The sequence below is a fragment of the Aulonocara stuartgranti genome, assembly GCF_965226115.1.
Source record: "Aulonocara stuartgranti genome assembly, chromosome: 6".
In the NCBI taxonomy this organism is placed as follows: domain Eukaryota; kingdom Metazoa; phylum Chordata; class Actinopteri; order Cichliformes; family Cichlidae; genus Aulonocara; species Aulonocara stuartgranti.
Window position 1 is genome coordinate 11,290,545 of NC_138944.1, and position 23,546 is coordinate 11,314,090.

The 23,546-nt window shown below is 39.6% G+C and overlaps 2 protein-coding genes across 2 annotated transcripts; both read left to right on the plus strand.

The window, feature by feature from the left end:
• Positions 1-1,424: 1,424 nt before the first annotated feature.
• On the plus strand, positions 1,425-6,295 carry LOC309709438 (uncharacterized protein). Its single transcript, XM_082538059.1, has 6 exons — positions 1,425-1,684; positions 3,243-3,587; positions 3,858-4,016; positions 5,725-5,820; positions 5,915-5,946; positions 6,062-6,295. The coding sequence occupies exons 1-6, from the start codon at positions 1,645-1,647 to the stop codon at positions 6,215-6,217; spliced, it is 828 nt and encodes a 275-aa protein (XP_082394185.1). The 5' UTR covers positions 1,425-1,644; the 3' UTR covers positions 6,218-6,295.
• Positions 6,296-19,276: 12,981 nt separating this feature from the next.
• On the plus strand, positions 19,277-22,458 carry LOC309707706 (uncharacterized protein). Its single transcript, XM_082535189.1, has 7 exons — positions 19,277-19,466; positions 19,558-19,878; positions 20,578-20,688; positions 20,783-20,824; positions 20,900-21,048; positions 21,726-21,767; positions 21,985-22,458. Exons 1-7 carry the CDS (start codon positions 19,367-19,369, stop codon positions 22,426-22,428), a joined length of 1,209 nt encoding a protein of 402 aa, XP_082391315.1. The 5' UTR covers positions 19,277-19,366; the 3' UTR covers positions 22,429-22,458.
• Positions 22,459-23,546: the final 1,088 nt, after the last annotated feature.

The window sequence follows — 23,546 nt, forward strand, 5'->3', positions numbered from 1 at the left end:
ATCATAAATCGATTGTGGGAGAGAGTATGAGCGTGCAGCGTTTAAAGCGTGGAAGTACTGACCTTATTTTGAGTTTGAATCCATAAAAAGTGACAAAAACATTAGTGTCCGTTGTGCGTGGGAAGAAAACTTTTTACAGCGAAAAACCCTAAACTTCAAAGCAAGCACCGAGTGCGCAACGAGTAATGGGAAATTCACAGAGAAACTCGCGGATTCTTCAACTGACCGCGGCACACCTGCACCAGGGTAAACCTCCGCCTACCGCGGTCCTGCTTTACAGGTGAAAATAGAGCAACAGGGCCGCTGAGTCTTTGACTTTATTTATTTTCTGCTGTGTTTCACTTGCATCTATTTGAAAGACTGAGTGTAAACACAAAAAATATTTTATTTTATGTGCTGGAATGTGCAGAAAATAGGTTTAAATGTTAAACTAATTTATTCAAGTCAGAGAATGTTGCATATAATAAATTTTTTTGCTTGATGCATAAAGTTAAAAGATTAAAACTAATAAAACAAGTTAAAAAAAAGAGACTTTTCCATTTGATTACATTTTGTATGATGGATTATGTAGAAAAAGTAGAATTGGGCTGAAAGATCTATCGCTTTATCACCTCTTCAGGTTGTAAATCGTGTTTTTAAAAAGTAACTAAGTAACTAAGTAATTAATTACTTTTGAAAAGAAGTAATCAGTAAAGTAACGGGATTACTTTTTTGGGGAAGTAATCAGTAATTAGTTACTGATTACTTTTTTCAAGTAACTTGACCAACACTGGACTTGTGTAGTTAGTGTGTAGTGTAGTCATTGTTTTGTTTTGTGTGTCAGTTCTACTAGTGGAAAAGCTTGAAAAGGGACGTTGAAAGTGCTTAAAAAGTGCTTGAATTTGGCCCTGAAAAAGGCGTATGAACCCTGCATGCAGGACTAATTTGGACTAAATCAAAAGGGCCGTGCAGCCCTGGTTCACTCAAGGTAATGTCTGTAAAACATAAATATAATAAGTAAATTTCTTAATAAAGTTATAATATTAAGATATTGAGAAGACAAGGCATTTCAGTTTCTTAGTTAATAATAGAGATAGCAATGCCAAGAAGATGCCTTGGATTGGCCCCTTCTCATCCCAGTTAGTTAGAGTTCATTGGGAGTATTTAATGAACATAAGTATGATTTTCTTATATAGCTGTGGTTTGAATGGCTACTTTGCAATATGAAAGAATCCTCAGACTGTCCTCTGATACCCGTGACATGGTCAGCAGAGTCTGCTTGTTGAGTTTGATGCCCTTGAGCTTAATGGACTGTATGTACTAAAACAAATGGAAGAGCCAGTGGTGAAGAGTTCATACCCTGAAAGAGTCATGAACTAATTCTTCTTAGAAGACTGATGAAGGCTTCCATATGGCATGTTCCCTGTTTCTTTCTCCCTCTTTTTTTTAGCTAAAGAGGGACGGTCAAACAACATCATGCCCATTTAATAATGACAGTAGCTGAAGGCAAACAAGATGCAATCATTTCTTGGTACAATCACAGCTTTGTAGCTTTACTCAATCTTTGAGCAGTGAATCAGATGACTAATTTGAGGCGGACTGCTAGACATTTCTGCTGCGCTATTTATTTTTTTTACTTACCTTATTTTCTACTCGGATAAAAAAATGAAGCCCCTTCATGTCCTCGTGTCTTTTTGCTTCTCAGGTGAGTTTTGATCAGTTCTATCCAGAGGCATTTGTTTTAATCAGTAAAAGCTATATTCTATTTTAATGTGTACTTATACATGAATTGAAGTGAAGAAATAAATGCAATATGTGTAGGTGAATCATTTTTTGGAGTTATCTTCATGGCATTTTCTTAAATGAAAATGGATCTTTTTGATCTGTTAGAGCAGTTTTGAAATTGTCAGGTCATCTCCAGTAATTTCAAAAATAAATAGAATATTTTACTTTTAATGAATGTCTGATTAATTAAATTTATGTGAATTATGAGGCTATTCTGAATACAATCAAAGATTGCTCTAATATGATGTGTAGACTTTAACTGGTTTTTATTTGTAATGCAGTGCAGTGACTTTGAATCTTGATTAAACTCTAAAAAAAGATAAAAACTAATTTTTGCAATTGTTTGCAATGCATGCAATATAATCATAATGTTAAGCCATCAAAAGCGATCTTATTCAGTATAGTTGAATGTATTACTCTTATTATATTATCATTAATATAATTAATGATATAAATATCATTAATATCATCTTAAATTGATATGTACAACAAGAGAGTAAGTTAAGATGTTTGGTGTGATCATTTTTGTGTTATATTAATTATAAGTTACAGTCATACAATTCTTAATATTTTTGCTTTTTTAACTTTATTACTTACATATTTATAATGAAATGGCAACATAATATTATGATAGAATAGAATTGAGTGGGGAAATGTTGTTATTTCAATGCAATGAATTGCAAGTATAATAAATTATGAAGTAGTCTGTATTTTATATATATTTTAAATTTAGTCTTCAGTCACATTTTGGTTAAGTTTATGAAAGAACCATGGTTTGGGTTAAAATAGTCCCTTTCAAAAATAGTAAACAAATATCAGAGAGCTTGTCTGGCAGAAATCAGTTAAACTGTTTATCTTTTCATCAATGTTTTTATAATGCTTGAGGATACTTAACTCTGGCTGTGAAATAAAAGGTTTCTTTGTTTAGCCTCTTCTCTGCATGGATATGCATTTTTTTCCTAATTTGCAGAGAATGTTTGAAGGATTAGAAGTCTACAGTGCTTTCTTTTAATGCCATTAAACTGTATTTTATAATTTCCTTGACTCAAACCAACAGTTAACTATGGTATATCAGTTGATCTTATTTTTATAGCAGAGCAGCACTCTCCTCAGTGCATTTTATATCATAAGGTAAAGCTAAAGAGAATGGTTCCCTTGGAAAGAAAGAAACTCACCGGTGTTAGACTCAGGGGGAAAAAAGCATGAACCATTTGGGGTGAGGAGAAAATGGAAAGATAGAAGACAAGCATTCAGAGAAAACAAACATAAAGATCAACCCTGAGCAGGTTAGTAGGGCATGATCCATGATGTCATGTGGACATCAAGTTTCAATTTGAATGAAATGAAATGTTTTTTCCAAATGCATGAGAAGATAAAGAAGTCAGTACAGCAAGAAATATAATTTGTGTTCACCACATTTGTATGCTGGTTAGAGCCAGTGTTAAGCTGTAACCAGGCCTTTTTGTGTCAAACTGCAGCTGTGAGTATGGTGGCCTCAGAAGTGCTAGAGGTGAGCGGCCGTGTTGGTGGTGAGGTCTCCATCCTCTGCTCCGGTAGCTGGAACAGAGACAGCGGTGCCAAACACAACAGCATGTATTTCTGCAAAGGAGTCTGCTCCAGCGAAAGCATTCTCATTCAGAGCGAGAGGAGGCGATCCACCGTCGCAAGTCAAGGGAGATACAGCATTAACAATGGCAGAGAAGATGGAGTCTTCAATGTGGCCATAAAGAAGCTGGAGAAAGCGGACACAGGGAGATATCGCTGTGGAGTGGAGAAAACCTTGAATGTGTTGTATCGGGAAATTAATCTCATAGTTGTAGAAGGTAGGTTAAGTTTCCTGCAGGTTTCCTCCATTGGTGCAGGTGACCCATTTTAAGGTTAAAGTTTTAACTGTAGGTTAGCATAATGCAATCATTTGACCATTTTTGTGCACTAATGTTGAGCCCACCAGTATGTGGCTGGCATTTGCAATACTTAACTAAATTAAGACTGAAATGTATATTAACTTCGTTATTAACAAAGTTAATAACAGTGTCACATGAGCACACAAGCATTATCTCTCACCAGTCTTCCTGCGTCCTCTTCTCTCAAAGCTTCCACTGTTCCCAGATCTCCTTCCTCCACTACTATCATTCCGAACAAAACAGCACTTCTGTCACATGACAGCTTTACATCCAGCACCGAGCAATCACCAGCACCATCTTCACCCTCAGATGGAAAGAGAAACAGACATGAAGCATCCCGACTCACAGGTATTTCAAGGCTGAATGGATCTGATAGCAAGCTTAACAACAACAAATACAGCATGTATGTATAGAAAAACTCTGGATAAGAATGGTTTAATCAGACTCAGATTTATACATTACACCAAAGTTGATTTTTTGGGTGCTACAGCATAGCATTGCTTCCAACTGATGGCATGAAGATACTTGCTCAGTAATAACAAAATAATGACATTCCACAGTCTTGCTTACACATTCTCCATTTCGTTGTTTTGATGTATTCATGGTGCAGATGTCATAGTTGTATTTGTGGTACTCACAATCTAGCTACAGCTGGATACCTGTCCAGGGTCTCTACCCTGACTTTTGCCCTATGATAGCTGCAATAGGCTCCAGCCCCCTGCGACCTTGATAAGGATAAGCGGAAGAGAATGGATAAAATGGACTTAAATTTTTACTTGTAATATAATAATTGTTTTAGTGGTTTGGGTTTTTGGCTTTCACCAAATGTGGCACTGTTAAAATGCCAAACATCTCCACTTTGGTCTCATCTGTCTAAGGGACATAGTTCCAGAAGTCTTAAGAACATTCAGGTGAATACCTGAATACTGCAGACCTGCAAACTGCTACAACTAGTGCAAGAGGTAGTCCCACTTACACTAGCAGCACCTGGCTACTGCTTTCTGTTAGATTTGGATTGTTGATTGTCATTTATGCTTAGAAATATTTACTTATGTATGCTTAGAGTTTTATAATTAGTTGTAGATTGGTAGAGGTTTGATCCTTAATAGTCTGCAAACTTTGTGTGCATTAGAGAGCACTCTAGGAGCATGAGAGAGGTCGTACCTTGTTTTATTGTTTTACGGTAGGATTAACGTAGCTACGTCTGTTCTAGTCTAAGTGCTTTTTGTTTAGATGAACTGCTGGACTTCCTCACCGTGTTATCTAGGGTGAACCATCTAGGGTGAGGGGGAGACTACCCTCTTCCTGACCAAGAGGACCCCCCCCCCCCCCCCCCCCCACACACACACACACAGTATTCTTTGTTCACATGTATACCTATGTAAGATGCTATATGTTAATGACCCTATGCATATTCATGTAACCACAATAAAAGGAGTGCTATGGGGAACCTGGCTGAGAGCCTGATGGGGGTCAAGTGGTGGAACGACACTTGGCTCCAGGCAGGTCTCCCTCATGCATGAGTAACAAGAAGAACTTTGCCTACTTCGTGTCTTGCTTCCTGTGTAATTATATTGCCTTCAACGTTCCAGCGAATAGGTTCAAGCTACAAACCTTTCACTTTCCTTCTTAATTCCCATGCAAGCATCAAACGTTTGCTTAGTTTTTCCACACAGTGCTTCTCCATTTTGGTTTAGGTTTTGTTAAATAGATAACGACACAGTGTACAATGTCATGTTTTGTAGTTCACCTGAGATAATTTTTAAATGTTGTCATAGATTAAAAAAATGTAATAAATGAAAATTTAAAGTTTTAACTATACTGTCACATTTGTCACACAAATTTTGGCAAAGTGGTACACCATAAAAGTAACTTTACTCCTAGAATACAGGGAATATTATCAACAGAATTAAACTTTAACATGACACAAGATATTGATCAGTGCTTTTTTTCCATAAAAATAAGAAGATTTAAAATGTGTTTAGGACAACTGTCTTGATTTGTTTTTTGAACCTGCTGTTCTCCAAACTAAAGGAAAGTCTTTTGTTTTGTGCAGACACTACAATGGTCATCATTGTCTCAGGGAGCTTAGCTCTTCTGGTCTGTGCCATCATCCCTGTTATTTTCTATGGACACTGGCGGAGTCACACAGGCTAGTAGCACAGGTTTAGAGACAGTAAAGTATAATAATTCCATGGCAGGGTATTGTTCAGGTACATTACAAATTTTTTTGTTTATCTCAAAAGGTCCGAACAGAGCTGAAGACAACAAGGGTGAGGTGAGTGACCATTTGTTATTCAACTATTTTAAAACTGAGTTTCCATATCTAAAGGCTGTTTCAAACACTAATGTTCACTGCTCAGAAAATAGCTACAATGGTGATTTATTCACAGGGTGATCATCGGGAGGAAAATACAGATGTTGGATCTGGTCAGGTTGCAGTGGAACTGCAGGCCTTTGAGTCAGATGTTGCTCCAGAGACCGATGATAATTACACCTCCGAATATGCTGCCATCTACGAGGCACGAGAACCTCAAACCATGGACTGAGAAGTTTTTTTTTGTCCTGACAGCTTATTTTCTTCTTTGAATTTTACATAAAAAATAAAGTAAACTATTTGACTCTAATTCTTTGAGAGATTTTTCATATTTCTATATTTGAATTTGGAGCCTTTAGTTGGTTTTATATCATAAACAATAAGCTGAGACATTAGAAACATGAACAATAGCATAAAGAACTATGATTAACAACTAAAGGTTGTATTTCTAAACATAAATTCAAAGTGGTATCATAGTCATAACAAATCATGGTCCGACACACAAGCGGTATATTCAACCTTTACACTTTTTTCTAGCAGCCTTTACAGAATGTGGCCTTAGGTCACATTTATTTCATTTAGCTTGTCTGTTACTTGCTGTCACATCACATGGCTTACTTAAACCTACAGAAAGGAAATAGAAGAGTGACTTTGGATGTTTGTATGCAGATTATTTAGATGGACATCATACATGCAGTATAATGCAGCATAGGTGTACAGGGAGTGCAGAATTATTAGGCAAATGAGTATTTTGTCCACATCATCCTCTTCATGCATGTTGTCTTACTCCAAGCTGTATAGGCTCTAAAGCCTACTACCAATTAAGCATATTAGGTGATGTGCATCTCTGTAATGAGAAGGGGTGTGGTCTAATGACATCAACACCCTATATCAGGTGTTATTATTAGGCAACGTCCTTTCCTTTGGCAAAATGGGTCAAAAGAAGGACTTGACAGGCTCAGAAAAGTCAAAAATAGTGAGATATCTTGCAGAGGGATGCGGCAGTCTCAAAATTGCAAAGCTTCTGGAGCGTGATCATCGAACAATCAAGCGTTTCATTTAAAATAGTCAACAGGGTCGCAAGAAGCGTGTGGAAAAACCAAGGTGCAAAATAACTGCCCATGAACTGAGAAAAGTCAAGCGTGCAGCTGCCAAGATGCCACTTGCCACCAGTTTGGCCATATTTCAGAGCTGCAACATCACTGGAGTGCCCAAAAGCACAAGGTGTGCAATACTCAGAGACATGGCCAAGGTAAGAAAGGCTGAAAGACGACCACCACTGAACAAGACACACAAGCTGAAACGTCAAGACTGGGCCAAGAAATATCTCAAGACTGGGCCAAGAAATATCTCAAGACTGGGCCAAGAAATATCTCAAGACTGATTTTTCTAAGGTTTTATGGACTGATGAAATGAGAGTGAGTCTTGATGGGCCAGATGGATGGGCCTGTGGCTAGATTGGTAAAGGGCAGAGAGCTCCAGTCCGACTCAGACGCCAGCAAGGTGGAGGTGGAGTACTGGTTTGGGCTGGTATCATCAAAGATGAGCTTGTGGGGCCTTTTCGGGTTGAGGATGGAGTCAAGCTCAACTCCCAGTCCTACTGCCAGTTTCTGGAAGACACCTTCTTCAAGCGGTGGTACAGGAAGAAGTCTGCATCCTTCAAGAAAAACATGATTTTCATGCAGGACAATGCTCCATCACACGCGTCCAAGTACTCCACAGCGTGGCTGGCAAGAAAGGGTATAAAAGAAGAAAAACTAATGACATGGCCACCTTGTTCACCTGATCTGAACCCCATTGAGAACCTGTGGTCCATCATCAAATGTGAGATTTACAAGGAGGGAAAACAGTACACCTCTCTGAACAGTGTCTGGGAGGCTGTGGTTGCTGCTGCACGCAATGTTGATGGTGAACAGATCAAAACACTGACAGAATCCATGGATGGCAGGCTTTTGAGTGTCCTTGCAAAGAAAGGTGGCTATATTGGTCACTGATTTGTTTTTGTTTTGTTTTTGAATATCAGAAATGTATATTTGTGAATGTGGAGATGTTATATTGGTTTCACTGGTAAAAAAAAAAAAATTGAAATGGGTATATATTTGTTTTTTGTTAAGTTGCCTAATAATCATGCACAGTAATAGTCACCTGCACACACAGATATCCCCCTAAAATAGCTAAAACTAACAACAAACTAAAAACTACTTCCAAAAACATTCAGCTTTGATATTAATGAGTTTTTTGGATTCACTGAGAACATGGTTGTTGTTCAATAATAAATTTATTCCTCAGAAATACAACTTGCCTAATAATTCTGCACTCCCTGTAGATTATTTTGGTTAGATTATTCATAAGGAGACAAAAGGAAACAAAAATTATTAAAACGTTTGTTGATATGAAAATATTCTTTTAGTTTATAAAGTGGTTCTGCTTCAGTATTCTTTAAAGAACATAATGTTCGCAAGCACTGTGACCACACGATGAGTCAGACATCTACTGGTACAGACATGCACGTCTGCTACAAAATGTTGACTTCTTTGTGGCTTACTTGCTAGGAAGGATGTGTTTGGTGACAAAGTCATTGGGGGCACAGTCATTTCTTAAACCATTAAACGACTACTCTAAAAAACAATGACTCATATTACTGAGCTTTCTCAAGGTAAAGATTACTTTGTGTGGGCCATTTAATTTGTTCTTAAAAAAAAGAAGCTTTTCTGTCATTTAATGCTGTTACATTCTTGGTCTAAAGAGGGAACTGAACGCAACAAGAAAAGTGACCCTCCAGTCACACACCACCCAAGGAAGAGCAAAAACAGAATACTTTTCAAAATACTATGCAGCCATTTATTTAAGTCAGCAGTGAGCAATGCCAAAATAACAAAACTCTAAAGGGCCCTAAGCCCAACCAAAAGACAACTTGCTTACCTAAGCTTATAAGTGATAAACAGGAGGAAACTGAGCCAACAGAAATCGACAGATTATTTTATAAAGATGATTTTTCAAAAGCAGAACCTGCAGAAGCCAGTCTGTCCTTCATTGTGGCTTCTTATGTGTGCTCATGGCTGGTTAGGTCTACACTCACCTTGTTGTATTATTTTTAATAGACTGAAAATGTCTGAATATAATTTACCAAGTACTAATTGTTTATAGGACAAGATGGAGAGTTGTGGATCATATGCACATATTTAAATATGTTTTAAGTTTTTAACAATTAGCCTTGTAAAGGCACAGCCTGAGGCGACTATTTAGAAAAGAAAGAACTACTTAACTAACAGTTTTTCAGCCACAATGAAGACCATTTCTTTCATCCCCTGGTTTTTGGTAATGCGGCTCCTTCAGCATGATGGTTTACTTCAGATCCAGTGTCCACCATCTGGTTTGAGGTTTAGCACCATGACAGGCACCAACCACCTTGCAGCTGCAGCTCAGTGCAGCCGCTTCACCAATGGAGGTGCTGAACATGGTCTGCTTAGGCTAAATGTCCCCAGTCTTCCTCTGACAGCTCAGCACTTTTTAAGGATTCAAGGAGCTTTATTGTCATTCACATAGACATAGAGTGCAACAACCTGAGTACCAGTATGGAGCATGGATATAAAATGTAGGTATAAATATAGGTATAAATATTTTAGCAGCAAAAGGGCATGATGACCAGCATTGATAAAGTGACAGTGTCAGTAAGTGTCATTAGTGATTAAGGTGCTACAATATCAGCTCTTGTCCATTTATGCATTGAGAAGTCTCACAGCTTCAAAATGAAGCTGCTTCTCAGTCTGGTGGTTTTGCATTTAATGCTCCTCAGAGACTGTTTTTCCTGCACCGGTCCTCCAAGTGTTCCACCTCCTTCCTGCAACCTGTCTCATCATTGTTTGTGATGCAACCAACCACAGCTGTGTCGTCCGCAAACTTCACAATATGACAGCCTGGATGGTTGGGTAAGCAGTCATATGTAAGCAGCATGAACAGGAGGGGACTTGGCACACAGCCCTGAGGGGAGCCAGTGCTGAGGACTATGGAAGATAAGGAGACATTGTGGATCCTCACAGACGGCGGTCTGTTGGCCAGCAAGTCCAGAACCCAGTTACAAAGAGAGGAACTCAGTCCAAGAGTCAGTAACTTATCAACAAGTGTCTGCGGGATCATTGTGTTGAACGCAGATGAGAAGTCCATAAAGAGCATACTATTAGTCCTTTATTCATCCAGGTAAAAAATCTCATTGAGAATAAAAATCTCATTTTCGAACGTATGAATTCTTCTGCTCCAGGTGGATGAGGGTGGTTTGAACCACAGAAGAGATGGCATCTTCTGTGGATCGATTCTTCCGATTTCCAGGATGTTTGAAAGTAAGTGAAGCTTAGCAACAGTATACATGCTGTATGATAATAACTTATTACATTACCCACAACAAATGACATAAAAAATCCACCCATCCATCCATTCGCTTCCGCTTATCCTTTTCAGGGTCGCGGGGGGCTCTGGAGCCTATCCCAGCTGTCATAGGGCGAGAGGCAGGGTACACCCTGGACAGGTCACCAGTCTGTCGCAGGGCTGACATAAAAAATCATGCTTGGTTATTTTTTTTATTTGCCCTCATGTGGTCTGAATATAAGCCTTTGCTTAGATCTTGTGTTTCTCATAATTGGTGGAATGACCTCTGATGTTGATATCAGAATAAAAAAGAACAAACAGCAAGAATGTTTTTTATTGACAGTTGTCAGCACATGTAATAGCATATGGCTAAAACCGAGTTTTTATAGTTGATGTGGAAAACTTTACTTTTCAAAATATAAATAAATATGGCATAAAACAGCACGTATGTCAAAACAGTTTAAACACTGTCACCATGGTGGAAATGTAGCTCTCATTTACTCGCTTTTGTACTGACAAACCTTCAAAAGTCAGATTAATAGCAGACCTGACCCATTTACAGATATATGTCCTCCACGACTCAATAGGCAAGTCTGTGTGCAGTGACTGCAGTGTGAGCTTAGGGCCGGATTGTCCAGCCTTTGAAATTGTCAGTGAATATATTTACTTGCTAAATATTCATTTACATATTTTATCGTGATTGTGGCAAGCTCACACGGTTGTGGATTATGTTGATGCATGTTACCCCTTTTTATGTTTTTCACTATTCAGGTTGTAAATGTAGAGCCTGCAGGGACCACTTAGAATAAGAAAGATGATACTTTATCAGTGAGAATGAAGACTATTTCTTTCATATCCTGCCTTGTGATTTCCAAAAATTTATACTTTAGTTAATTAAACATTCGTTTTGATGCCTAATATCTCTCAAATTTTATAGCAGCTTCACTTACAGATGGAGCCATAATCAATGTAGAAGGGATTTGAGGGGAGAAGTGTCTCTTTCCAGTCCTCGCACAAATTTTCATGGAACAGCAACAAGTATTTCTGCAAAGATCCATGTACAAGCACAGGAGACATACTGGTTAGGGAGGATAACTCTGGTGGACTCTGGGAATAGATCCTTCACTGGGACCTTCAGTCATCTCCAGCTGTCAGACTCACAGAAATAATGGTGTGGAGTGGACAGGTGTGGTTTCGGCACATATACTGAAGTTCATCTTACAGTAAAGAAAGGTGCTTGTATTTGATTTAAATAAAATGTATAGTTACGCTTAATTTAATTGCTATTTCTGGATTAACAAAGGTATTGTTCCCCATTAATGGTGTAGTGTAAGTCAGGAAATTTAAGTTTCTGCAACTAATCAACAGAAAAACATGCTTTTTGATTACAGAAAAGTAAATATATATTTACCCCATAAGAACCTTACAGCAGTTGAAGTTATGTTACAGGCAGAGCTTATAAAATAAAGTGTATTTATAAATGTTAATAATTTTGTGGTTCTCAGTATTTTTGCATTAAGATTTGACTGTAACTCCTTGTGACAGATGAGTAAATAAAAACAGAATACAGTGATATTCAAATCTCAGTTTATTGAGAATAGAACATAGAGAGCATATCAAATGTGTTTCAACTAAGAGAAGGTAACATCCACCAATCCATTTTTCTACCATACATGCCCCCTTGGGACAGATGTGGGGCCAATATGGATAGACCCAAAGGCCTACAGCGAGCAGCCCACCACCATGAAATGTAGGGTACATCTGGGCATCAAACTTTCAGGATAATTGTGAAATTGTTCTACTATTTATGGAGAGGAGTTTTTTGCACATTGGTGTACCTCCGCCCATCTTCTAAAAAACTCTCTATAGATGCTCTTTTTAGATCGTAAATGGTAAAATGGTAAATGGATTGGTTCTTATATAGCAGTTTTGTACTCTACCTGACCAATCAAAGCACTTTATACAACTTTAGTCAACTTTATACAAGTTGCCTCATTCACCCTTTCAGAGTAACCAACAGGACATATCAAAGGACCAACAGAACCCACTTACTGGACAGGAACCATGAAGCCTACATACCTTTCAACAGGTACAATAAATATATAACATAATCAAATTTCAGTCCATATAAATATGAGTCACATATAAATTAAAACAAAGTGAAATTCCTTTCTGTCCTATACAGCCTTGAATTTCATTACTGAAGAACCTAAATGAATAAAATTTGACAATTCTTTTGCTTTTATCAGGCGCCACCATTGGGGTTTTGCTTTGATCTCTATTTTGCTACTGGCAGTATGCTTCAGGAAGTACAAAAAACCTCAAAACATGACCTACAAGTTTATTGCAACATAACAGACCTCAGCAATGCAAACAAAAGAGAGGTATGAATCAGAAACTGGAGATCACCCTGACAATTGTTTCTAAAAGCCAGGAGAAAGCCACCCAGTTTTTCACTCATGTGAGGTAACTGGTTCTGATGTCCTGTTCTTTTTTCTTTGCACTGTATTTTTTTTTAGCTCAAGGGGCTGACCTCAGTTTTTTAATCACAAGTTGGAAGTGACTTAAATTCCCTCAAGTAGCCTTTTGGTGGTTAGATCGTCATTTTAGAATGTTGGTATTTTGACAGGAGAGCTGGATTCCACTAGGCTGAGGCAGATCTGGGCATCCTTGCAGATAATTGTAGTAGATATATGTATGGATACAAAGGTCCTGATTTTTTTTTTTTCCTAATTCACACAATATACTTTAGCAGTCTAAAAAAAATAAAATATTGGATTTTCTAGCTCCCCGAGGGAGACTGGGGACATTGAGTCCGAATGGACCATGTTCAGGGTCACCAAGGGGAGCCACCACGCTGAAGAAGGAGTCCTATCAGGCATAGTTAGCCTGTGGGACTTCGGAGCAGCTGATAGGTACTGACAGACCAAGCGGAACGCTGCGGGGGTAGTGGCTGAAGCAAAAACTTGGGAGTAGGAGGAGTTCGGAGAAGCCATGGAAAAAGACTTTCGGACTGCCTCGAAAAGATTCTGGCAAACCGTCAGGTGACTCAGGATGGGAAAACAGTGTTCTACCTACACTGTGTATAGTGCGGGCGGACCACTGCTGACTTCGACTAAGAAAGTTGTCGGGCGGTGGAAGAAATACTTTGTTTTTTTTTTTTTTTTTGTTTTTTCGCCTGTCCCATTTGGTTCTTTAGCCATCAGAATTGTTGTCTGAAGACCAACAAGGATACCCAATGGATTTACTTTGCCAAATGGATCATCGTGGCATTGCCGTATTGGTCCATTTGGTCGATCTTTGTTTTTATTATTTATTATATTTTATTTTTCAGATGTTACAGACGGGACAGACATGAGTGAGAGATAGGAAAGGGAGAAAGAAAGAGGAAGGAAAGGAAAAACAGAAGGGGAGAGGGACAGTGAGAAAGGGGGGAGAAAAAAAATAAAAATCTCCTGGATCACCTGTTGAGAGAAGAATAGAAAACAAGCAAAAAAAGACAAAAAAAAAAGGAAACAAAGCAACATACTAAACACAACACCATCGCATTAATCTAGCTAAGTGTAAACAGCAGTAAATACTAAATATTCAATGTTGTTGTGCAGCACGCAGGACAGATGTGCTTCGAGGTAGCAGCCAAGAAAGGTGTAATTTGGGTCTACGAGCAGTGAACACCCGTGTGCATACCTGTGTGGATCAGCGCGCTTGTATTCCAAAGGTTTCTCCATGTAACGATCTGCTAGGGAGTGTGGGGGGGCCACAGCCCCGTCCTCCAGGGAGTGAAGCAGGTATGGAGGAGATCAAAACTCCAGACATCCAGAGGCCCCCAGAACACAAGAAACCATGGAAGACCAACAGAGGGGCAGCCGCGCCACTGTTCCAGTAAGAGCTGAGGAGAGTCCCAGATGAGGGTTCACTCAGCAGCCGCGGAGCAGAAGCCAGGGGGAGTTGCAGTGACGCGCCCGTGAGCTCCGCCGGCCGCCAGCTGTGCCTGAGTGACCGAGCCCCAGGCTCCAGGCCCCGATAAGCGGCCGCCAAGGAGTGAGCCGGTGTGTACCTGGACGCCCACCCCCAGACACAAAGAACCACCAACGCACCGACACCTGAGGGAGTCCGCCACCGGCAGGGGAAGTGGTGGTAGGTGGAGATAGGCCTCCAAACCTTGGAGGGCCTGAGGTGTCCCCAGAGAGGTGGCGCCTCATACCCAACCTGACATATAGACACAGACATACAGGCACACACAGACACAAACATCCATTCCCCCCCTCATGCTCTCATATGCACTCACTCCACACTCAACCAACGTGGAGACAGACATAAAGAGACGCTGTACACACGATCACACTCCCCAAGCGTACTCTACAAACCAGGTCTAGGTACCCTTGCCCCTGGAGGGGGGAACTGCACCCAGACCCAGGTGGTGTTACCCTTTTCCCTGCGGTGGGGAGAGGCAGACCACCCCGACTCCGTAGCAGCAGGGAGGCCCCACACTCCAGACCGCAGTCGGACGGCCAACTCCACCTAGCCCTCCCGCTCCAGCAGGCCGCAGAGAATGGGGGTGGGAGAAGACTCCAAACCTCCCTCCACCCGCTCATTGTAGTGTTGATGCATGTGTGTTCTAAGGTGTTCTAAAAAAAAAAAAAAGGAAGAAATACTTTGAGGACCTCCTTAATCGTACTGGCATGTCTTCCGCAGAGAAAGCAGATTCTGGGGACAAAGGGGATGGCCCGCCAATCCCCGGAGCAAGGTCACTGAGGGAGTTAAACAACTTCTTGGTGGCATAGCCCCTGGGGTGGATGAGGTCCGCCCCGAGTTCCTGAAGGCTCTGGATGTTGTAGGGCTGTCTTGGTTGACATGCCTCTACAATGTTGCATGGAGACCAGGGGCAGTACCCCTGGATTGGCAGACCGGGTAGGTGTTCCAACTATAGGGGAATCACACTCCTCAGCCTCCCTGGTAAGGTCTATGCCAGAGTGCTGGAAGGGAGAGTTAGTCTGCTAGTCGAACCTCGGATACAGGAGGAACAATGCGGTTTTCGTCCTGGTCATAGAACACTGGATCAGCTCTTTATTCTCTCAAGGATTCTTGAGGGTGCATGGGAGTTTGCCCAACCAGTCTACATGTGTTTTGCAGACATTCAACCGTTTCCCTCGGGGTGTCCTGTGGCGGGTGCTCGGGGAGTATGGGTTGTCTGGCCCATTCCTACGGGCCATTCAATCCTTATACTGTACAACCGCTGCAAGAGCTTGGTCCGCATAGCTGGCAATAAATCGGACTCTTTCCTCGTGGGTGATGGGCTCCGCCAGGGCTGCCCTTTGTCACCGATTCTGTTTGTAATTTCTATGGACAGAATTTCTAGGCGTAGCCAAGTGATGGAAGGCTTTCACTTGGGTGGTCTCAGAATCTCATCTCTGCTTTTCGCGGAGTAACCCTAACCCTAACCCTCAGAGTAGAGTCGCTGCTCCTTCACATCAAAAGGAGCCAGTTGAGGTGGTTCGGGCATCTGACAAGGATGCCTCCTGGGCACCTTCTGGGTGAGGTGTTCCGGGCATGTCCCACCGGGAGGAGGGTGCAGGGCAGACCCAGGACACGCTGGAGAGATTACATCTCTCGGCTGGCTGGATAAGCTGGAGGAGGTGGCTGGGGAGAGGGAGGTCTGGGCTTCTCTACTTGGGCTGCTGCCCCCGCAACCCAGCCCAAGATAAGCGGAAGAATTTGGATTTTCTAACATAAGTAAACATTATGGGATAAATGTGGGACATAAAATGCTCGTTTCTTTTGTCTTTGTCCATTTCAACAGATCACCAGCTACAATGACACAGAAGAAGACAAAGTGTAGTAAAAAGTCACACGAGAGGTTCTCTTTGTCTGCTCACCAATACAGACAAGATCCACCAACACCAACCAAATGTGGGGGTACCCCTCGATATCTATGAAAACATCTCTTTCTCCAAATTTCCTGCAGGTTCAGGATATTCACTCACAGAGGACCAAAATCACAATGATAATAACTCTGGGATCTACGTGAGTCCTTTGCCAGCTTTGTATATGTGAAAGAACAGGTGATAGTATCCTCAGAAACTACACATTTAAATTGAAAATGTGCAAAAAATAAAAAATAAAAAAATACAGAAAGCTCTACAAACAGTGAATGTCCTTGTGTCTGCAGAGCCCCCTGTGAATCCCTCAAAAAGCCCAGCGAACTTTGATTCGGTTTAGATTTATGGGAATAAATCAGTTAATATTAGAGATACAATTTTTATTAATGTTATGGATATTCAAAGACCAGTGAACCTCTTCAATAATCAGTCTTTATCTTACTAATCATGTACATTAAATTGTGCTGTCATTGTTACCACTTCATGTTTGTGGCTCCCTGTATTTACATAAATCAAACTTCTGTTGCACCAAAGTTGTCCACACAAGGTTAACCAGATCTGAAATAGGGTAAACACTTCTGGTTAAGGTCAGGGTAAGTGTTGTGCTATATCTCTGGTGGGTAAATGTTAGATAGTGTAGTATCCTGTGCATTTGTCCCTGTGTTTCTGAGTATATGCATGAATATTGTGGTGAACATTAGTGTGTATATAACAATCTGTGTGTTTGCAGTGAGTGAGAGCTTGTGAAAAATGTGAGTGAGCTTGTGTCTGCACTAATACAGTGCATCTACAATTCAGTATGCTAAAGACTTTCTAAAAACAAAGCAGGAAGAAGTGAGAAATTAGGGATTATATACAAGCAAATGATTAGTTAAATGAAAAAAGAAAGACAAAGCAGTGATTGAGAGGTCAAACAAAACAAGCTGCATCCAAATAATACAAAAGATTACCATGAAATTATATTATCTTATGTACCTATATTTTATTTTATGTATTTCAACCATTTTCAAATTGAATATGTGTTCATGGCTTCACCAGTTATTTTTATTGTGTGTTAACAAATCAACTTTTTAATAAAAATGGTTAAAAAGTGTTTACTTTTTGTTTTGTCCTCTTGACAATAGAACAGATTATATTGTGAATTATTTATCTCGCTATTGTTTAAAATAATAAAATTTTATCCTTTGCAAAAAGCTGGCTATATGAATGAGCGAAGCTGTGAAGATGAAAATGTAATTGGCTTTGTTGTTGTCAATTTGTAGCTTTTCTTGATTTCAGTTCCTGCTTTGTTTTAGTTTGTTAATTCATGCTGAAGATTGAATCATTTGACTGAAACTAAGTGTATACACACACACACAAAGTCAATGTCCTCTCATTTCTCTCGAGTTGATAACTAACACCCATGGCATTTGCTGGGATTTTGGCGCAGGCCCTGAGGCCATCTGAAACATCTCAATTCTCTTTAAGGCCACTTTATAAGACAGTGCTTCTCAAACTGTGGGACAGGGCTCCACTGGTGGGGCAGGGTGTTGCAAAAGGTGGGACGAGGATAACCTGGGGGGGAAAAAAAATGAAGTCAAACAAGGTTCACTGAATATGACTGCATTCTCTTTTTAAAATAAATACATATTTTTTCTGGTGCCCTTTTGCGAATTTCATGATATTATTTACTGATCCAAGCGGATCCAAGCAGAAACAGCATCACGCCCATAAAACTCAACTTGGTTCCTTTTTGTGGGTAATAGTTAATAAAAATGATGCAGCGTGGGCCATGAATTGTCTTCAATCTCTGAAGTGGGCACGTCCGGAATACTGTAGTTTCTGAAGAACTGTGTTAAGTATTAATATATATTACATATCTGTTAGTGGCAAAATTATTCAAAAATTATTACCAGTTAACTTGCTGGTAGCACACTGTGGTGGCTGGGTGTAGTTTTTGACTCAGCTGCTGGCAAGTGAGTTCAGGAAGCAATGCCAGGGGAGGCTGGGTGGCAATGCTGGCAAGTCTTTTAGAATTAGGCATTTAGGCCTGGATGCTTCAGCACTTACCCCAGAATCTCTTGGACTTTAAAATTCAACTCAATTAGATTTTATTCAATTCAGTTTTATTTATACAGTACAAATGTGCTGTACCAATGTACCTGCACATGTGATGTGACAATAAAAGTGATTTGATTTGATTTGAAATCACAACAACAGTTGCCTCAAGGTGCTTTATATTGTAAGGTAAATCCTACAATAATACATACCGACAAAAACCCAACAATCTTATGACCCTTTATGAACAAGCACTTTGGTGACAGTGGAAGAAAAAACTCCCTTTTAACAGGAAAAAACCTCCGGCAGAACCAGGCTCAGGAAGGAGCAGCCATCTGCTGGGACTGGCTGGGACTAGAGAGAGGGAAGACAGGATAAAAGACATGCTACAGAAGAGAGCCAGACATTAATAACAAGTACAATTCAATGCAGAGAGGTCTATTAACACATAATAAGTGAGAGGGTGACTGAAGAAGAAATACTCAATGTATCATAGGAATCCCCCGGCAGCCTATGCCTATTGCAACATAACTAAGGGATGTTTCAGGGTCACCTGATCCAGCCCTAACTATATGCTTAAAGAAGAAGAAAAGTTTTAAGGTTAATGTTAAAAGTAGAGATAGTGTCTGTCTCCCGAATCCAAACTGGAAGCTGGTTCCACAGGAGAGGGGCCTGAAAGCTGAAGGCTCTCCCTCCCATTCTACTTTTAAACACTCTATGAACAACAAGTAAGCCTGCAGTCCGAGAATGAAGTGCTCAACTGTCAGTAAATCTAAAGGCACATATTAAAAAAAATTAAATTTATAGTTGATGCAGCAAATTTTAATTTTAAGCAGATGTGGTATAAAACGCCACTTAAATTACTGCCCCAGTTCGCTACCCAGTTAAAAGAGGCTCTCGTCAGGGAGGCTGTGTAGGTGTCATTTCCGCCCTTTTGTGCCCACAAACCAAAGCAAGCAGATCTGAGTTACCTGCAGAAGCAACTCTGTCCTCCACCGCTCACCAATTCTAACTGTGCTTTGTGCACTTATGGCTAGTTAATTCTACATGCACCTTGTTGTCTTATTTATTAGTATACTGTATAAGTTTAATTAAGGCTGTAAATGTTGAGCCTGAAGGGAGCAAGAAATAACTACTGGTACATAGCTGTTACTTTTTCAGCAACAATGAAGACCATTTCTTTTCTCAACTTCCTTTTGTTTGGTAAGTGAATTCACAAATTTAGTACTTAAATTTTTTCATTGAATGATTTAATTTCATCTTTCATATCTTGTTACATGATCAATTTTGGCAGTTCCCCTTACTGATGGAGCCATAATCAATGTAGAGGGATTCGAGGGGAGAAATGTCTCCTTCCAGTGCAAACACAAAATTGCATCGAACAGCAACAAGTATTTTTGCAAAGATCCATGTAAAGACGAAGGAGAAAAACTGGTTACTGTAGAACCTGGCAGAAGAGCAGAGTCAGGGAGGATTGCTCTGATGGACTCTGGGGATGGATCCTTCACCGTGACCTTCAGTCATCTCCAGCTGTCAGACTCACAGAAATACTGGTGTGCAGTGGATAGGCCTGGTTTGGACACATATACTGAAGTGCAGCTTGCAGTAAAGAAAAGTACGTATATTGTTCTATCACTTTTAAATAAAATGCACCAATACTCTTAATTTTACACCTGTAAATTAATGGAGGGACAGCTCCTAGTTGGTAGTATAAAGTGTATCTATGCATTCATTCTCTGAGGGGAATTATTTGCAAATCTCATTAAGTCAAATTTGTGTCATATAGGACAGAGAAAAAATGTCAAACGTTTAATCTGAGAAATTGTGACTTAAGAAAAACTTTGCTTATTTTGACATTGATGGTGCCAACACATCTCAAAAAGGTTGGCACAGAACCACTGTGTAGCAGCCAGTTCTCTTTGAACAACAGTCTGCAAATGTTTGTGAAGTGAGAGGACCAGTTGCTGGATGTTTAGAAGAAGACCGTTGACCCATTCTTGTCTGAGACAGGACTTTAGCCTTTTCACAGTCTTTGGTCGTGTTTGTCATATTTGTTACGCGATAATGTGTACAATACTTTCAATTGGTGAAAATTCCGGACTGCACGCAGTTGAGTTCAGTTGTTTTACTACAAAGCCATTTTGTTGAGCAGTGTATCAACATGAAAAACAAGATTTAAGTACAGTATGCTGATGATACTCATGATGGGATTTTTAATGAAATACATTTATGGTTTTGTTTTGATTCATATTATGTTGAAAAGAGTGAAAAACCAACAATCTAAGTAACTCTTTCAATTCTCCTCCTTATACAGTTACAGCAACTATCATATCTGATGTTTCTTCTACATGGACATATCAAAACACCAACATAACACATTTTACAACTGGAACAGGAACCATGAAACCTACAAACCTTTCAACAGGTATAATAAACATTTGACATAATTAAATTTCAGTCCACATAAAAATAAATCAAAGACAAACTTACATTAATTAATATTATATTTTGCCCTACAGTCTTAAACTTCACAGCTGAAGAAGAACTTAAAACCAACACAGGTAAAGTTCTGATTGACATGATGACTTAAAGACTTTGCATGAATAAGATTTTGAAATTCAACCTGTTTTCCTCAGGCACCATCATGTTTACTACTGCTGTGGGTTTAGCTTTGATTGCTCTCTTGATACTGGCAGTATGCATCAGGAAGTCCAGAAAAACCTCAAAACATAAACTACAAGATTACTGCAACAGCACAGACTTCAGCAATGAAAACCAAAGAGAGGTATGAGTTAGAAACTGGAGATAAGCCCTGAAAACAGTCTCTGAAGCCAATCGATATAAATCAAATGCATAATAAAAATGTTCTGGGTTGAATTTATAGAATTACAACGAGAGTAAATCATGACACATTATGGCACCTAGAGTCTGTATTTTGTGAGAGCGCAAATAACTGATGTTAGATGGAAATAGTTTATTTGGCAAGCCCAGGTAATCATTTCCTGTCTTTAGCATTGCATGCATTTAAAAGGCATGCATTAGAACTGAAGGAAACTGTCAGTCTGGCTCTCTCCACAGATAAAACTAAATATAAGTGCATCACTGAAACACTGTTTAGCACGTTAGATCTCAGTTTAATTTGCTGTGCTGCAAATCAGTAGAGCAAATAGACACTGATCTGCAAACTGAGATCCTTAACCATCATTAGGCAGATTGAGGAAAAGTCCCACATCCTGTCCAAGTAACTGTCTAGCATAAACCCACTTCAAACTCATCTTTGGCTGGATTCATTTCCGAGTTTGAGTAATTATAGTTTTGAATTTTCTAACTACTTTTTATTTTTTATTTCATTTTGATTTTTGGTTTTAAATTAGTTAAGTTTCTGTTAGTTTCCAGAGTTTTCTTATTTTAGTTTGATTTTTTTGTATTGTATTGAAAATGTTCTCTCTCTGCTCTGCCTAGACTCGTGGCTCTGGGACACAAAACCAGATAATGTTAGAAGATGTACGTATGTGTGAATAAATTATATAAGCCCATTTTTTTTGGCTAATTCATGCAACATACTTAATTTATTTAGTAATTTGTTTCATAATATATAAATAAAGATTCCATAAAGAAATATAGATGAACTTCTCAGTTGATGTAGAGCATACATAGAGTATACATAGATAGAGCACTCACGAATGTGATTATTTTGTTTTTCTTTGTCACTTTTCAACAGGTCAGCTGTGAGTACAGTGACACTGACGACAGGACAAACCAATGTAAAAAGTCATCTCAGAGTTCTTCTGTCTCTACTCACCAACAAAGATGCCATTCAGATCCACCATCTGAATCTGAACCTGCAGCAGCCAAATGCAGTGTACCCTCCCGTATCTATGAAACCATCTGTTTCCCCAGCCTTCCTGCAGATTCAGAATGTTCGACAACACAGCACCAAAATGTCTATGATAATAACTCTGGGATACATGTCAATACTTTGCCAGCTCTAGTGCCAAAAAAACCCAAACAGGTACTTGTCAAAAAGACAACTAAACCTAAGTCGTGCAAAAATATAGAGAGCTGTACCTACAAGGCATCTCCTTCTGTCTCCTGTGGATCAACCGCAAAGGAGCCAAAATCTCTTTGGTTTGGTTTAGATTTATCAGAAATTAATCAGACTTAATCTAAATTTGTATGTTATTCATGAACATTCATGGACAAGTTAATTTCTCCAATTATGTGCACCATAATCTCCAGTTATGATTATTAACTTTTGCAGCTATCCTCAGTGTCTGCAGATTTGCCCTCTCAGGCAGATTATCAGTCATAGTTAAATTGGACTGGTCCTTTCTGGGGATAGAATAAAATAGAATAGATTAGCTCTTTGTTGTCATTGTACATGTACAACGAAATTGTAGGTGCTCCACACCAACTGTGCCGGAATAAATATAAATAGTAGACAGAAGAAATACATAGCAAACAGGAGAAATATATATAATATAAGAGAAAGGCACACACTGGAGATCAGAATATTTGCAAAGTGCTGGGAGCTAGTGCATAGAAAATAAAACATTTGTTGACTATCTAATTGGCCCAGTGTGAGTCTGGAGGTGTGAGACCTGACTGACCTGAGGGGTGGGCGGGGTGCAAGGAGTCCCCTGTGATGGCCCTGGTTTTCCTGAGACAGGAGGATCTGGCGATGGTCTCCAGGGCTGGCAATGATTTTTTGCATGGTGTTAATTATCTTCTGCACAGCCTTTATCTTCTCGGCCCCCTGTAGTTTCTTTGGGGAAAAATCTGGGGGATCAGACGTGTCTGGTCTTCAGTTATTGAACAAAATGAATTAAACAAAATAAACTCTTTCTATCTTGAAATGAAAAAAATCCAGTCTGAATTGTCCTTTAATGCTCACTGAGACCCAAACATCAGTACTGCAAGGAAGTGTCAGTGTGCAGACCCTATTGTCTACTACCCAGTTAGGACTAATAGTGCATAAGGCTAAAATTCAAGAAATGGCTTGACTCAGTTCTTCAGAAATTTCATCCAGAATCCCATTTGTGCTGGGCCCGTCATAAAGGGTTCTCCAGAGTCCTTTCTAGTAGTTAAAAAAAAAACCAATTACGATTTTATAACACAAATAACTCAGATGTTAGCGTCTTTGTGCTCAGAGTTTGGGCCCAGTATATTTTTCATCTTCCTCCAACACACACTTTAAACAATAGAGGGAAAAAGCTCAAAGACAGAGACAGAAAAAACTTCCTGTGGACAAGACCTAAGATATGACAGTCTCACAGACCTAAG

Bases quoted from the DNA above. Each gene is read 5' to 3' on its own strand.
- LOC309709438 (XM_082538059.1), top strand. From the start codon at position 1,645: ATGAAGCCCCTTCATGTCCTCGTGTCTTTTTGCTTCTCAG. The intron at 3,588-3,857 runs GTAGGTTAAGTT...CTTCTCTCAAAG, and splicing joins TAATCTCATAGTTGTAGAAG to CTTCCACTGTTCCCAGATCT. The intron at 5,821-5,914 runs GCTAGTAGCACA...TTATCTCAAAAG, and splicing joins ACACTGGCGGAGTCACACAG to GTCCGAACAGAGCTGAAGAC.
- LOC309707706 (XM_082535189.1), top strand. From the start codon at position 19,367: ATGTTGAGCCTGAAGGGAGCAAGAAATAACTACTGGTACATAGCTGTT. The intron at 20,689-20,782 runs GTATAATAAACA...TTTGCCCTACAG, and splicing joins ACCTACAAACCTTTCAACAG to TCTTAAACTTCACAGCTGAA. The intron at 21,049-21,725 runs GTATGAGTTAGA...TGCTCTGCCTAG, and splicing joins GCAATGAAAACCAAAGAGAG to ACTCGTGGCTCTGGGACACA.